This window comes from Phycodurus eques, chromosome 1, assembly GCF_024500275.1.
Source record: "Phycodurus eques isolate BA_2022a chromosome 1, UOR_Pequ_1.1, whole genome shotgun sequence".
In the NCBI taxonomy this organism is placed as follows: domain Eukaryota; kingdom Metazoa; phylum Chordata; class Actinopteri; order Syngnathiformes; family Syngnathidae; genus Phycodurus; species Phycodurus eques.
In genome coordinates, this window is record NC_084525.1 from 17,479,900 (window position 1) to 17,495,542 (window position 15,643).

Below are 15,643 nucleotides of genomic sequence, written 5' to 3' on the forward strand. Positions count from 1 at the left end.
TGTCGTTTTTCTTTCTTTCTTTCTTTTCTTTTTTTTACGGAATAGTTGTCATTTTGGAGTTGGAGGGATTCCATCCCGACAGCAACAATATATAAAACATGACTAAATACTGCCACTTTATACTATACCTTAATCCACCACTATATCAAGGTTCACTTGATATAGTGGTGGATCCTGCTATATCGCATATTTTATTTTTGTATGTATTAGTACAGTTGTTACTCTATTTTGTTATAATATTTGTACAATATTTTTGTGTTACCCATTGCCCTTGCTCTCTCAATATATGTTTAAAGGCATTTGTATTGTCTTAAAAGTGTGTTTAAAGTCCTTTAAAAATGTGGTGGGTTAGGGTTGGAGTAGAGAGTATTTCTATATTGCAGATTTCACTTATTTTGGTGGTAGTCTGGAACGTAACCCCGATGCACCAGCTATACAATGAATTTGGCCTCCATCTCTGCCAGATGTCACACGTGGGTAGCTGTGGGTCGGTAGAGCTTTGCCGGTTTGAATCCTGGCTCTGACTTTCTGTATGATGATGTGTCCTTGAGCAAGACACTGAACCCTAATTTGCTCACAGTTGGGAGCAGCCACCCATTAGTGTATGTATGTGAGGCTTTGGGCACTGTGATGGTGTAGAAAAGATATAAGTGCAGTCCATTTACACAAAGACATAGAAGGTCTGTTGATTTTGGTCATGAAAAAAGTGGCATTCCAAGTGCAATTAGATATTTGCCAATTGTTCCAAAACGAATTGAGGTTGTTGGAAATAACAGCCAGCTTCATATTCTTGAGCAAAAACGACATAATACTTAAACTTCATCTTGAATCGAAACTCCAGTGTAAAGTATTTCTGTTCCGTGACCGACAAAGTGCAAGTTATGTTGGCTGCTGTCATCAACCCTTGCAGAGATGGAATAAGACAGGAGGAACGAGGGTGGAGGGGGGCTTTCCTAATCTGCCAATGGCTTGAAATTCAAGACGGTGCCCCATGATGCATGCACACACTGCTTCATATATTACATGTAGTACTGTCAAGAGACAGCGTACGCTCGAGAAAAATATGTTCGGAGACTCGATATAGACAGACATTTATGCTTAAAAAAAAAACAACAACAACAAAAACAGTTACAGACACACGCTCTCTCTTAAAACACAGTGTAGTTATTCTTGGAAGCTTGCGGCTAGCTTGGCTACACGCACACGCACACACCAGCTCTGAAGACAAAGGTAAGGACAATAAATTCAATCTCAACCCTTATTCCCACTGTATATATTATAACCTTATGTCTGGGAGTAGAGCCGAAGAGGTTCTTCTCTAGCCACAGTGACTTGATGAGTATGTTCACTTAGCATGACTCCTATATTAAAGAGTGTCAGTCATGCTTTTTTTAAACACTTATCTTACTGTCTACTCTGCAGAACACAGTAACACCTCCAGCCAATATGCAGTCTTTGCATGACATCATGCAAAGACTGCAACATTACAGCAAAGGAAATGTTATTTTCTGTGTGTCTTACTTTTTAATGCTTTATTGAACATTTGAGTTTGATAAAAGTGTTTGTGGATTGTGAATATGTGTTATATTGAAAGTACAACACGAATGGGGGGAAACCGTTACTCGCTATATCCACATGGGGGCAGGCTTTCAGTTCATAACACTTTTACTCTTCTTTTCAGCCAATCAGACAGCGCCTAGTTTTGCAGCGGTTTCCATAGGAGCGATATTATGGGCTGTGCTCGTAGCTACTTCCGGCGGAGAGTCGACAGAATCTTTCTCCCAAACTCATCTGTTTTTTCCCCCCGTCTCTATTTAATGGATATAGATAAATGAGTACGGGACATCTTGGCCGCTTAATGTGTGTATTTATATTTGTTTTTGTTGTACTACCGGTTGTGTTGTGGATGAATTGCGTTGTAAGAGATGGGAAAGAAATGTTGGGTGGCTGGTCAGTAGAGATTGCATGCGCTCCTCGTAGTCCGGCTTCCCCCCCCCCCCCCCCCCCCCCCCCCCCAAAAAAAACATGCTTCTTAAATTAATTAAAGACTCTAAATTGTCCATAGGGTGTGATTGGTAGTGTGGATGGTTGTTGGTCTATACTGGTTACACTCCGGTCCGTCACTCGCTTAAAGTCAGCTGGGGTAGGGTCCTGCTCTCGCGACCCTTGTGAGGATAAGAGGTATAGAAAATGGATGAATGGGAAATAATAGAATGGCTCCAAATAGATCACTTTTATTAGTCCCACAATGGGCAAATTTACAGAGTCCAACTATTCGTAAAAAAAAAAAAAAAAAAAAGATGCACTCTGCATATGCCTGAGTTTTGTGTTTAATATAAATGCATTCTCTGAGAAATCAAAACATTTTGAAAAAGATCTGACTTTTTTTTAAATGTTATTTTATTTTTATTTTTTTTACTGGAACTGCATCTGTGTCTGATTGACAACAGAATGTCACATGATTTTCGTTGACACAGGTTCTAACACTTAAAATGTCCATCAATGCATTTTCGATCGTGTTTTTCCACATGAGGGTTGAGAGTGAGCTAGAGCAAATCCCATCTGACTTTTGGTCGAGAGGCGGGGAACACCCAGTATGAGCAATTTAGAGTCTTCAATTCACCTAACATACATGTTTTTGAAATGTGGAAGCCGGAGTACCTGGACAAAACCGACCCAAACATGGGGAGACATGCAAACTCCCAACAAAGGAAGGCCCAAACTGAGATTCGAACACACAATCTTTCAATTTTTAGGTGAATTTGCTAACCACTACAGCACCATGCTGCCCACTCTAAAATACAATTTCGCTAAAAACAATAAATACATAACCTCCAGCAAAGATAAATAATGTTCTATGTGTATTTAATTATACTGTCTATTCTAGTGTAGATGCCATGCATCAATACATTTTCACTCATTTCTTCAACACTGTAAACAAGAGATGGCATTTCAAAGTATGGGATTTATTGTACACAACAAACAAGTGTAAAACAACACTATTTTACTATCTTCTTCTTTAATCCTTAATCTTGTAATTGATGTATTTCTAGATTAAACCAGTGCCAATACTCCCAGCAAAGACATCATGCCTGGCGAAGACAAGATATCTCAACAAACCCGCCAAAGGAAAAAGAACAAAAAGTCCCGGTCCAAAGGAAAGGCCCCTGGTGCAGGTCCCAATGCAGATCTGACTGGTACCTTGAAAGGACACGATGAGCTCACCGTACCCCCCATCCTTAAACCGTTTCCAAAAAAAACATCCGAGACGAGGACCAGAGTAGCGGTAGCCAAAGTTGAAGAGGAGTCATCCCGAGCAATATGTCTGCAGGTTCTTTTTCCATACCTGCTGGCTGGAATGGGAATGGTGATGGCTGGGATGGTGCTAGATAATATACAGGTGAGTTTATTAAAAAACATTGTGTTATGTTGTTGCAGCGCAATGTTGCATTTGGATGAATGGAAAATCTGTATATTTAGCCAAGCATAGCATATTTATTAAGGAGCTGTTGCGCTCATCAATTTCATAGCGCTAACAGCCATCAAAGAACTCTGCTGACACACGGAAAGAAACAAAGGGTGTGATGATGCAGGCATGCGTCCTATAGCACAGTGTTCCCCAACCTTCTTTGCACCGTGGACCGGTCAGTAGGCTTGTCATTTCCTTCCTGGATTAGCATGATGTCCTGTGGAGACGGCCCTTCCTCTTTATCTGCTACGTCACAGCAGAGTGGAGGGGAGCAGAGCGCCACTACCCTGATATTGTACAACACAGCAGAAACACTGGAGCCGGTCATACACCAGATGCTTATTACAGGATCAATCGGATTGACTTTTGAAAGCGCGGACCTGTTTTGTTTCCCCTGAGAGTGGCACTGGACGGACAGCATTAGAAAGACTGCTCGCTTCAGACTCATCAGACTGATTGGACACTCAATCATTAAATTGTCACACTATCATTTTTGTTGACGATCTGGCTGTGGTTCCGCTCAGGAGGTCAAGATTACTTGTGACTGGATCAAAATGAGGACCAACTACAACGGAGACTGCTTTGAAATCAGTACTCTTTTGTCATCTCAACCTGTATTTTCATTTGAATAACTTTTCCTCCTGAAAGACCAGTCGATTAAACCCATTTTGAAAATGTTTGGATACACCAAGAGTTTGACAGTACATCTGGATCAGCGAGACGAAAAATTGTGATCCATGGCAGAGTAATAGTGTTAATGTTCCCAAGTGGTGCTGATAAATGGATCACTTCATCACTGCTGACTCACCATGGGTCACAGATACCACGCATCATTGTATGGCAGGTGGAAAAGAACAAGTAACCTTAAACTTTCAAATGTAAAGCCTTAAAAATTTAATGAAACCACTGACTTACAATACCTAACTCATCACTTAAATCTAGTGGTCGAAGTCATAGTAACTTACACTAAATGTGTGTATAAAATGATTGTAAATGGAAAAAAAATGTACTTAACGTAATTTAACCGTGTCACCTGTCACGCAGATATAACAGTGGAAGTTACTTTTAAAAATGCAGCAAATTATCCTTTTACAAATTTTATTCATCACTCTTAAATTAAACCTATCATGATGTTTCACTTTTTCCATAAATGTAACATTACAAGTTATAAAACTAGCCCAAAACCAACATTGTAACTGTGTTTAGTGTTGTATTTTACCTTAAACTTAACATCATGTTGCAGGTTATAGGATTTAACCCAAATTATTCTCTTGACTGAAATCTCAAACTTAAATGTCTCCCTTTACACTTTAACATAATGCTGGAAGTTAGAGAAATTGTCATTTTAAATCATTAAATTGAATCCTAAACTTAAATGTATCATCATGGATCAAATCAATGTTATGCTTTTAGGTTAGGCCCTCTGTTTAAGGTTGTCACTTGCACTAGTCAATCAAATACCCAGCCCATTTATTACAAAACCTTGAATGGACTTTTTTTTGGGGGGGGGCCTTGATTGATGCTTCATGTCATGTGAGCTTCTCCTGGAGTCAAGGTTAAAGGCTGCCACTATTTCTGGACTTTTCCTAACATAGTACTTTTTTTTATTGACGAACCTTTGACTTTGCTCACTTGACAAAGACCAGCTGAATGACTACATTCATAATTTTCCTCAAATTAGTTTCTTGCCTCAACTGCCTAAGCTCACATCTTTACATTTCCTGGGATGGCACGATTATATTAAACTTAAATAACCCCGTCACATAACATGGCAGTGACTCATCTTGAGCTGGAGCTTTGCTACCAGGGGAATAAGTTACGTGGTGTGACATGGAAACTGACATACTCGGAATATGGTTTTCTACCTGAGAGTGCTTGGCGCATCGCGCTGCAGGTCATGGTACCATTCCTGGTGTCAGGCCTCGGACTGGTCTTCGCTGGCGTCATCATGGACCTGATACAAGTATGCAAATCTGTCTGATAAAGTATAGAGTTCTTGCTGACAAAATTACAAACAAATTAATATACCGTGGACACTTGGCTTTCGTAATTATGATGTTCTAAAAACCAAATTGTAACAAAAACTTGAACAATATTTCCCATAGAAAATAATGTAAATCTAATTAATCCGTTCCAGGCACCCAAAAATATTAATAACAAAATACATTTAGTAGAGAAGAGCTATCATGTTACATACAGAAAACAATGTCAAGTAACTAAATGACTGATAAAATAGATGAATAAATATTTAACATCACTTTACCTTGATGGAAGATGGTGAGGAGGGGAGAGGGAGGAGAGGATATGAATGTCATAATTCCCCGATGACCCAGAGCCGATCAATTGATCAATTGATCGGAGCCGATCAACGGCTCTGCAAAAAGACATTTACTCCACGTTGCAGTCATGTACAGTATTTTTAAATCCAAAAGCTAGGTTATTTTTAGCCTTATCGCTTGTCTTTTGACGTAGCACTGTAAATTTCTGACCGCCAATAAAGATTTGTTTTTTTTAAACATGTCGGCGGTATGGGATAGACAACACGACTGAGACAGACAACATGTAATGCCTGGCTCAGACTACAAGACAAATTTGGTCTTTCAGACTATTCCACCCCATCCCGTCTTTTACGATCAAGGGTCTTTATCTTGTCAACTCAAATGCGACCGGATACACTTGTTACGCTTTCATTCAAGGGTTGCTTGAGGTATGTTCGCATACTTTATGATACGATACGGCTCGCAAGCAGGCAACAAAACGTTATGTAGCCTAACAAGCTAGTGCTAGCAGTAACGGTTGTATGTAAACATGCCAGTGTTCTGTCGAATCATGCTCTAACGTTTCAGTGTGTGTGAAGTAATTTAGTTGCAAAAAAGTAATTTAATTACACTGAGTTCACACCCATTATTTCTGTAATGTTGTAATGTTGGTTTGACCTGACTGATGAGAATACATGACCTGACAAGAGAATGCTTTTGAAGATACTCAGTATACAGTACACAAATATATACAGTAAATGAACAATTCATTTAAACAGACACATTGCTCCATCTTGTGATCGGATGGGTGATCGGCCCCAAAAATCCTGATCGTGTAAAGCCCCCCAAAAAATATATATAGCGTTTATCCAAAGAATTCCATACCTGATCGGTCGTGGCCCGGGCGGCACTGTTAACCGACAGGGTGCTGGTGGAAATTCAGCTACTGTGGGTCGAAGACAAAGGAGAGGTGGAAAGTGGGTTCTTCGGCAAAAAGAGAAGAGGAAAGCGCAGAGCCTAGAACTGAATGTGGGAACTTTGAATGTTGGGACTATGACAGGAAAAGCTTGGGAGTTGGTTGACATGATGATTAGGAGAAAGGTTGATATATTGTGTATCCAGGAGAGCAGGGGGAAAGGCAGTAAGTCTAGAAGTTTAGGGGCAGGGTTCAAATTATTTTACCATGGTGTAGATGGGAAGAGAAATGGAGTTGGGGTTATTTTATAAGAGTTAGCTAAGAATGTCTTGGAGGTGAAAAGAGTGTCGACTGACTTGAAATTTGAAATTGAGGGTTTTAAGTAAAATGTGATTAATGGCTATGCCCCACAGGTAGGATGTGACCTAAAGGTGAAAGAGAAATTCTGGACGGAGCTAGACGAAGTAGTTCTGGCCATCCCAGACAAACAGAGAGTTGTGATTGGTGGAGATTGTCATGGACATGTTGGTGAAGGAAACAGGGGTGATAAAGAAATGATGGGGAAGTTCTGCATCCAGGAAAGGAACTGGGAGGGACAGATGGCGGTAGACTATGCAAAAAGAGTGGAAATGGCTGTAATGAACACTTTCTTCCAGAAAAGGCAGGAACATAGGGTGACCTACAAGAGGTTCCCACATTCAGTTCTAGGCTCTGCGCTTTCCTCTTCTCTTTTTGCAGAAGAACCGGCTTTCCAAGGAGGAGGCAGAAGCGCGCAGGTGGATTACATGTTGTGCAGACGATGAAATCTGAAGGAGGTTACTGACTGTAAGGTAGTGGTTTGGGGAGAGTGTGGCTAGACAGCATAGAATGGTGGTGTGTAAGATGACTCTGGTGGTGGGGAGGAAGATTAAGAAGACAAAGGCAGAGGAGAGAACCATGTTGGTGGAAGCCGAGAAATGAAGAGTGTTGTGCAGAGGCCCTCGGGGACGGGAGGAAATTCCATAAGACTGGACCATTCCAGCCATGCTGATCAGAGGGACAGGCAGGAGAGTATTTGGTGTATCTTTGGGTAGGAAAGAGGAGAAGGAGACTTCTGTTGGTGGAACCTGAAAGTACAAGAAATCATACAAAGAAAATGGTTAGTTAAGAAGTGGGACGCTGAGAGGACTGAGGAGAGGAGAAAGAAATACATGGAGATGCAAAGTAAGGGGAAGGTGGCAAAGGCCAAACAAGAGACATATGATGACGTGTTTGCCAGCTTGGGCACGAAAAAAGGAGAAAAATATCTGTTCAGGTTGGCCAGAAAGAGGGATAGAGATGGGAAGGAAGTTCAGCATGTTTGGGTGATTAAGGATAGATATGGTAATGTGTTGACTGATGCCAGCAGTTTTCTGGAAATATGGAAAGAATACTTTGAGGAGTTGATGAATGAGGAAAATGAGAGAGAAGGAAGAACAGAAGAGGCAAATGTGGTGGACCAGGAAGTGGCAATGATAAGTAAGGGGGAAGTTAGAAAGGCATTAAAGAGGATGAAAAATGGAAAGGCAGTTGGTCCTGATGACATTCCTGTAGAGGTATGGAAGCATTTAGGAGAGGTGGCTGTGGAGTTTTTGACCAGCTTGTTCAATAGAATTATAGTGAGAAGATGCCTGAGGAATGGAGTGTGGTGGACCAGGAAGTGGCAATGATTAGTAAGCGGGAAGTTAGAAAGGCACAAAATGAATGAAAAGATGGAAGCATGCACTGGAAAGGAGAAGAATGAAGATTAGCCGTAGTAAGACATAATATATGTGCATGAATGACAGGGGGTGAGGGGGAAGAGTGAGGCTACAGGGAGAAGAGATAGCAAGGGTGGAGGACTTTAAATACTTGGGGTCAACCGTCCAGAGCAATGGTGAGTGTGGTCAGGAAGTGAAGAAACGGGTCCAAGCAGGTTGGAACGGGTGGAGGAAACTGTCAGGTGTGTTCTGTGACAGAAGAGCCTCTGCTAGGATGAAGGGCAACATTTATAAGACAGTGGTGAGGCCAGCCATGATGTACGGATGAGAGACAGTGACACTGAAGGGACAACAGGAAGCAGAGCTGGAGGTGGCGGAAATGAAGATGTTGAGGTTCGCTCTAGGAGTGACCAAGTTGGATAGGATTAGAAATTAGCTCATTAGAGGGACAGCCAAGATTAGATATTTTGGAGACGAAGATAGAGAGAGCAGACTTTGATGGTTTGGACTCGTCCAGAGGAGAGATAGTGAGTATATTGGTAGAAGGATGATGAGGATGGAACTGCCAGGCAAGAGAGCCAGAGGAAGACCAAAGGGAAGGTTGATGGATGTATGTGAGGAAATATATATATATATATGGATGTAGTGAGGAAATATATATATATATATATATATATATATATATATATATATATATATATCCCTCCTTGAGCCGTCACCTTGTTGTGGTGGAGGGGTTTGTGTGTCCCAATGATCCTAGGAGCTAAGTTGTCTGGGGCTTTATGCCCCTGGCAGGGTCACCCATGACAAAAAGGTCATGGGTGAGGGACCAGACAAAGCACGGCTCAATAACCCCTAATGATGACGACAAACAATGGACTTCGTTTTCCCTTGCCTGGACGCGGGTCATCGGGGCCCCCCACTGTAGCCAGGCCTGGTGGTGGGGCTCGAAGGCGAGCGCCTGGTGGCCGGGCCTGCACCCATGGGGCCCGGCCGGGCACAGCCCGAAAGGGTAACGTGGGTCCCCGTTCCCATGGGCTCACCACCTGTGGGAGGGGGCATAGGGGTCGCGTGCAGTGTGAGCTGGGCGGTGGCCGAAGGCGGGGACCTTGGCGATCCGATTCCCGGCTACAGAAGCTGGCTCTAGGGACGTGGAATGTCACCTCTCTGGCAGGGAAGGAGCCCAAGCTGGTGTGTGAGGTCGATAAGTTCTGACTAGATATAGTCGGACTCGCCTCCACACACAGCTTGGGCTCTGGTACCAATCCTCTCGAGAGAGGTTGGACTCTCTTCCACTCTGGAGTTGCCCACGGTGAGAGGCGCCGAGCAGGTGTGGGTATACTTATTGCCCCCCGGCTCGGCGCCTGTACGTTGGGGTTCACCCCGGTGGACGACAGGGTAGCCTCCCTCCGCCTTCTGGTGGGGGGGATGGGTCCTGACTGTTGTTTGTGCCTATGCACCAAACAGCAGTTCAGAGTATCCACCCTTTTGGGAGTCCTTGGAGGACAGCGCTCCCATTGGGGACTCCATTGTTCTGTTGGGGGACTTCAATGCTCACGTGGGCAATGACAGTGAGACCTGGAAGGGCGTGACTGGGAGGAACGCCCCCCCGATCAGAACCCGAGCGGTGTTCTGTTATTGGACTTCTGTGCTCGTCACGGATTGTCCATAACGAACACCATGTTCAAGCATAAGGGTGTCCACACGTGCACTTGGCACCAGGACACCCTAGGTCCCAGTTCGATGATCGACTTTGTGGTCGTGTCATCGGACTTGCGCCTGCATGTCTTGGACACTCGGGTGAAGAGAGGGGCGGAGCTGTCAACTGATCACCACCTGGTGGTGAGTTGGCTCCGATGGTGGGGGAAGATCCCAGTCCGACGTGGCAGGCCCAAACATATTGTGAGGGTCTCCTGGGAACGTCTGGCAGAATCCCCTGTCAGAAGGAGTTTCAACTCCTACCTTCGACAGAACTTTGCTCATGTTCCGGGGCAGGCGGGGAACATCGAGTCCGAATGGACCATGTTCCACGCCTCCATAGCTGAGGCGGCCGACCGGTGCTGTGGCCGTAAGGTGGTCGGTGCCTGTCGTGGCGGCAATCCCCGAACCCGTTGGTGGACACCAACAGTAAGGGATGCCGTCAAGCTGAAGAAGGAGACCTATTGGGCCTTTTTGGCCTGTGGGGGACACCTGAGGCAGCTGATGGGTCCCGGCTGGCCAAGCGGAATGCAGCTCTGGTGGTCGCTGAAGCAAAAACTCGGGTATGGGAGGAGTTCGGTGAGGCCATGGAGAAAGACTTCCGGACGGCTTCGAGGAAATTCTGGTCCACCATCCGACGTCTCAGGAGAGGAAAGCAGTGTGTATAGTGGGGATGGTGCGCTGCAGACCTCGACTCGGGACGTTGTGAGTCGGTGGGGAGAATACTTCGAAGACCTCCTCAATTCCACCGACAGGCCTTCCCATGAGGAAGCAGAGTGTGGGTTCTCTGAGGCGGGCTCTCCTATCTCTGGCTTTGAGGTCACCGAGGTCGTTAAAAAGCTCCTCGGTGGCAGGACCCCGGGGGTGGATGAGATTCGCCCGGAGTTCCTAAAGGCTCTGGATGTTGTGGAGCTGTCCTGGTTGACACGCCTCTGCAACATCGTGTGGACATCGGGGACAGTGCCTCTGGATTGGCAGACTGGGGTGGTGGAGGAGGGTGTGTTCCAACTACAGGGGGATCACACTGCTCAGCCTTCCTGGTAAGGTCTATTCAGGGGTGCTGGAGAGGAGGGTCCGTCGGGAAGTCAAATCTCTGATTCAGGAGGAGCAGTGTGGTTTTCGTCCTGGCCGTGGAACAGTGGACCAGCTCTTCACCCTCATCAGGGTCCTCGAGAGTGCATGGGAGTTCGCCCAACCAGTCTCCATGTGTTTTGTGGACTTGGAGAAGGTGTTTGACCGTGTCCCTCGGGGAGTCCTGTGGAGGGTGCTTCGGGAGTATGGGGTACCAAACCCCCTGATACGGGCTGTTCGGTCCCTGTACGACTGGTGTCAGAGTTTGGTATGCATTGCCGGCAGTAAGTCGGACTCGTTTCCAGTGAGGGTTGGACTCCGCCAAGGCTGCCCTTTGTCGCCGATTCTGTTCATAACTTTTATGAAGAGAATTTCTAGGCGCAGCCGAGGTGTAGAAGGGCTCCGGTTTGGTGGCCTCAGTATTGCATCTCTGCTTTTTGCTGATGATGTGGTTCTGTTGGCTTCATCAAGCCGTGAGCTCCAACTCTCACTGGAGCAGTTCGCGGCCGAGTGTGAAGCGGCTGGGATGAGAATCAGCACCTCCAAATCTGAGACCATGGTCCTCAGTCGGAAAAGGGTGACATGCCCTCTCCAGGTCGAGGATGAGATCCTGCCCCAAGTGGAGGAGTTCAAGTATCTTGGGGGCTTGTTCACGAGTGAGGGAAGAATGGAACGGGAGATCGACAGGCGGATCGGTGCAGTGTCTGCAGTGATGCAGACTTTGTATCGGTCCGTTGTGGTAAAGAAGGAGCTCAGCCGAAAGGCGAAGCTCTCAATTTACCGGTCGATCTTCGTTTCTACCCTCACCTATGGTCATGAGCTGTGGGTCGTGACCGAAAGAACAAGATCCCGGATACAAGCTGCCGAAATGAGTTTCCTCTGCAGGGTGTCCGGGCTCTCCCTTAGAGATAGGGCGAGAAGCTCGGTCATCCGGGAGGATCTCAGAGTAGAGCCGCTGCTCCTCCGCATTGAGAGGAGCCAGATGAGGTGGCTGGGGCATCTGATTCGGATGCCTCCCGGACGCCTCCCTGGTGAGGTGTTCCGGGCACGTCCCGCCGGGAGGAGACCCAGGACACGACCCAGGACACGCTGGAGAGACTCCGTCCTTCGGCTGGCCTGGGAACGCCTCGGGATCCCCCCGGAAGAGCTGGATGAAGTGGCCGGGGAGAGGGAAGTCTGGGCGTCCCTGCTAACGCTACTGCCCCCGCGACCCGACCCTAAAAATATCTTCACATGTCCCTTTCCACTGTACAGTGTAATTTCTCACATTTGGTTGCCAGAACCAGAGGAACCCATTAAAGAAATGCATCAGTCATAATTAAGAATGTTCCTTTTTTTTTTTCTTTTTTTTTTTTTCAAAAATGGTGTCAAGCCTTTTTTTTCCATTTGGATCTGGTTACATGATAATCCACATCCTGTGAACCCAGTGAACCTGTGCTGTCACATGGTGACCAAAGACATTCATTTGCCGTTCCGCTTATCATCACTAGGTTCGTGGGCGTGCTGCAGCCTATCCCAGCCATCTTCGGGCGAGAGGCGGGGTACACCCTGAACTGGTCGCCAGCCAATCGCAGGGCACATAGAAACAAACAACCATTTGCACTCACATTCACACCTATGGGCAATTTAGAGTATTCAATTAACCTACCCTGCATATCTTTGGGATGTGGGAGGAAACCGGAGTACCCGGAGAAAACCCACCCAGGCACGGGGAGGCGGGGTGGGATTTGAACCCCTGTCCCCAGAACTGTGAGGCAGATGTGCTAACCAGGGAAAGTAGGCTCGTAGGTTAGTCTAGAATATGTGATGCACTTATTCAACACATCAGCAAGGAAGAAGGTTCATCAGGGTGCATTTGTCGAGATTTACAGTATATATTCTCTTCAATAAATTATTAAACAAAATATCTGTTTTTGAAATGAAAATCCTATAATATTGTTCATTTCCCTGAAATGACCTATTTCCTATTCCTATTTCAATTTCCTGTGTGTTTCAGCACTGGGATGTGTTCAAGGTCATTACAGAGGTGTTTATCCTGGTACCTGCGCTGGTTGGACTCAAAGGAAACCTGGAGATGACCCTGGCTGCTCGCCTCTCCACTGCGGTAAAATTAGATAAGAATATTAATCCAGAAACCATGTTTATTAATGTGACTGCACCATCAGAGGCTCAAATGCAATATGGTTTGTTCCACAGCGCTATCTTGACTCGGGCTGATGGATAGCCGATGAATAAAGATTTTTTTTTTTGTTGCACAGACCTCTGCCAAAGCCAAACAATCATAATTTGCATTTTATTTAGTTCACTGGATTGGATGTCTGAAATTTGTCATTAAGGTTAATTATTAATCACTCTATGGAAGTATATCTGTGCCATCACATTTTTTATCTAAATTACTAACATATTTTTTTTACCATCATAATATTCAGTGTACTTTTCATTTTAAAAAATTCTGCATATTCAGCTGCTAATTCAACATTCAATTCAGGATTCAGCTGCAACTTCAACATTCACTGTCAAATATTCAATGCATTCAGTTGAAAATAGACCATTCAGTGTATATTTCAACATTCAACATACGTTTTCTGGTTCAACTTACATTGCCCAATTCAATATTCAAATGCAATTTCAACATTCAGTGTATTTCAGGGTGCGTTCCATTCGGAAAGTCGGAGGTTTCTCATGACTCCCGAGTTGGCTTTCAAAGATGGCTACCCCGAGTGTAAAGAGTCAGCCCATACATAAACTATCCATTTCAGTCGATCAGCAGTGCTAATTAATCTGCTGCAATAGACTTTGTTACCAGGGTTGAAAACAGAATTGGAAAAGGTCAATTAAGCCGTAGCCATAGACACACACACAAAATAAAATTAAATGTGTTTCGCCTGGCCCTTCATGTTTTCTTTAAAGAATTGTACACATCTTACAAATTCTGCTTGGGTAATCAAACAAATGAGCACAACTGTGTGTTTTCTCATTTACTAAATAAAAGCAGGGCTGTGAACTTTCAAAATAAGAGCAAGTAAATAAAAATAAAGTATTGTGTTTTCAAATAAAGTGCTTCACTTCAGAATAATTCTTTGAAAAAAACTAACAAAATACAGATAATACTTCATGTTTTGATCATATGGGTGGAAGCAAATTCATGCATTGTAAAAATGCATTATACACAGGTAGAAGGGTTTTCCAGAAGTTTGAGGTAAACTTTGGGGGTGCATATTATACATGAGTGCACATTATCCATCCATCCATTTTCTGAGCCGCTTCTCCTCACTAGGGTCGCGGGCGTGCTGGAGCCTATTCCAACTATCGTCGGGCAGGAGGCGGGGTACACCCTGAACTGGTTGCCAGCCAATCGTAGGGCACATACAAACAAACAACCAGTCGCACTCACATTCACACTTGCTCTACCACTCAAATGTCCGCTGGTTAAGTTTGGGAAAAGTGTGGCATCGAGTATGGGAGCTCAAACAGGATCTCTTTATTGGCGTGACTGGAGAAAACTGACAATTTTCCTGAGCTGAGTGACACAGATTGCCTTTGTGATTTAGCTTTTGCTGTGGACATACTGACACATATGAATGAGCTGAACGTGACGCTACAAGGGAAAGAACACTTAGTGCATGAAATGTATACAAACATTAGATCCTTCAAAAACAAGCTAGCTTTATTCTCAGAACAAATGTCAAACAAGTCATTTGTTCATTTCCCCACACTGGCTATGCTGAAAGAGGCTCCTCGACATGAAAAAAATACAGGAAATCACTATCCGACCTGCATGGAGAATTCTGCCATCAATTGTCTGATTTTGGAAAATATGACAAGTCACTTCAGCTGGTGTCATTTCCCCTCACACAAGACCCTGAAACGGCGCCATGGGAGCTGCAGATGGAACTGATTGATGTCCAATGTGATACCATCTTAAAAGAGAAGTTCAACTCTCAAACTGGATGAGTTTTATACTTCATTAAGCGCAGACAAATTTCCCAAAATCAAGAAGATGGTAAAGAGGAGGCTACTGGTGTTTGGCTCTACATGTGTGTGTGAACACACTTTTAGTGTGATGAACACCAACAAAACATCCTACAGATCCCAGCTGAGTGATGAACACCTCAGATGTGTTCTGAGAATTGCCACAACAAAACTAACACCAGACTTTGATGCATTGGCAAAAAAAACAACAACAACACTGTTCCCCTTAAAATTAAATTTAAGTATTAACACTACAATCCCATTTTTTGTTTTGTTTATTTTTTTATATGTAATCATCTGGTTCTGGCTTGATCTGCCTGTAAAATTTTAAAAGTTAATGTGGCCTCTGAGCCAAAAAATTGCCCACCCGTGGGCTCGTCCAAACTGCAGCTTCCCTATTGTCGCCCAAACTTGCTGCTTAACACTACTAAGGTGGAATGCTTGTTGCGTGCCATGTATTTGTGCCGCCTCAGCTATCTACGACCTACAGCTAGCATGGCTAAATATGATGCCAAGTTGCGTGGGTGAAGGCAGCTAAATA

At 44.5% G+C, this 15,643-nt stretch overlaps 1 protein-coding gene across 1 annotated transcript in view; it reads left to right on the forward strand.

Moving 5' to 3' along the window:
• The first annotated feature begins 1,762 nt into the window (after positions 1-1,762).
• The window catches only part of LOC133404789 (solute carrier family 41 member 1-like), a 28,409-nt gene continuing 14,528 nt past the window's right edge, over positions 1,763-15,643 (forward strand). Inside the window, exons 1-3 of the mRNA XM_061681088.1 lie at positions 1,763-1,860; positions 3,054-3,400; positions 13,127-13,234. Of these exons, the coding sequence (XP_061537072.1) occupies positions 3,089-3,400; positions 13,127-13,234 (420 nt within the window). The 5' untranslated portion in view covers positions 1,763-1,860; positions 3,054-3,088. The remainder of the gene's footprint in view (positions 1,861-3,053; positions 3,401-13,126; positions 13,235-15,643) is intronic.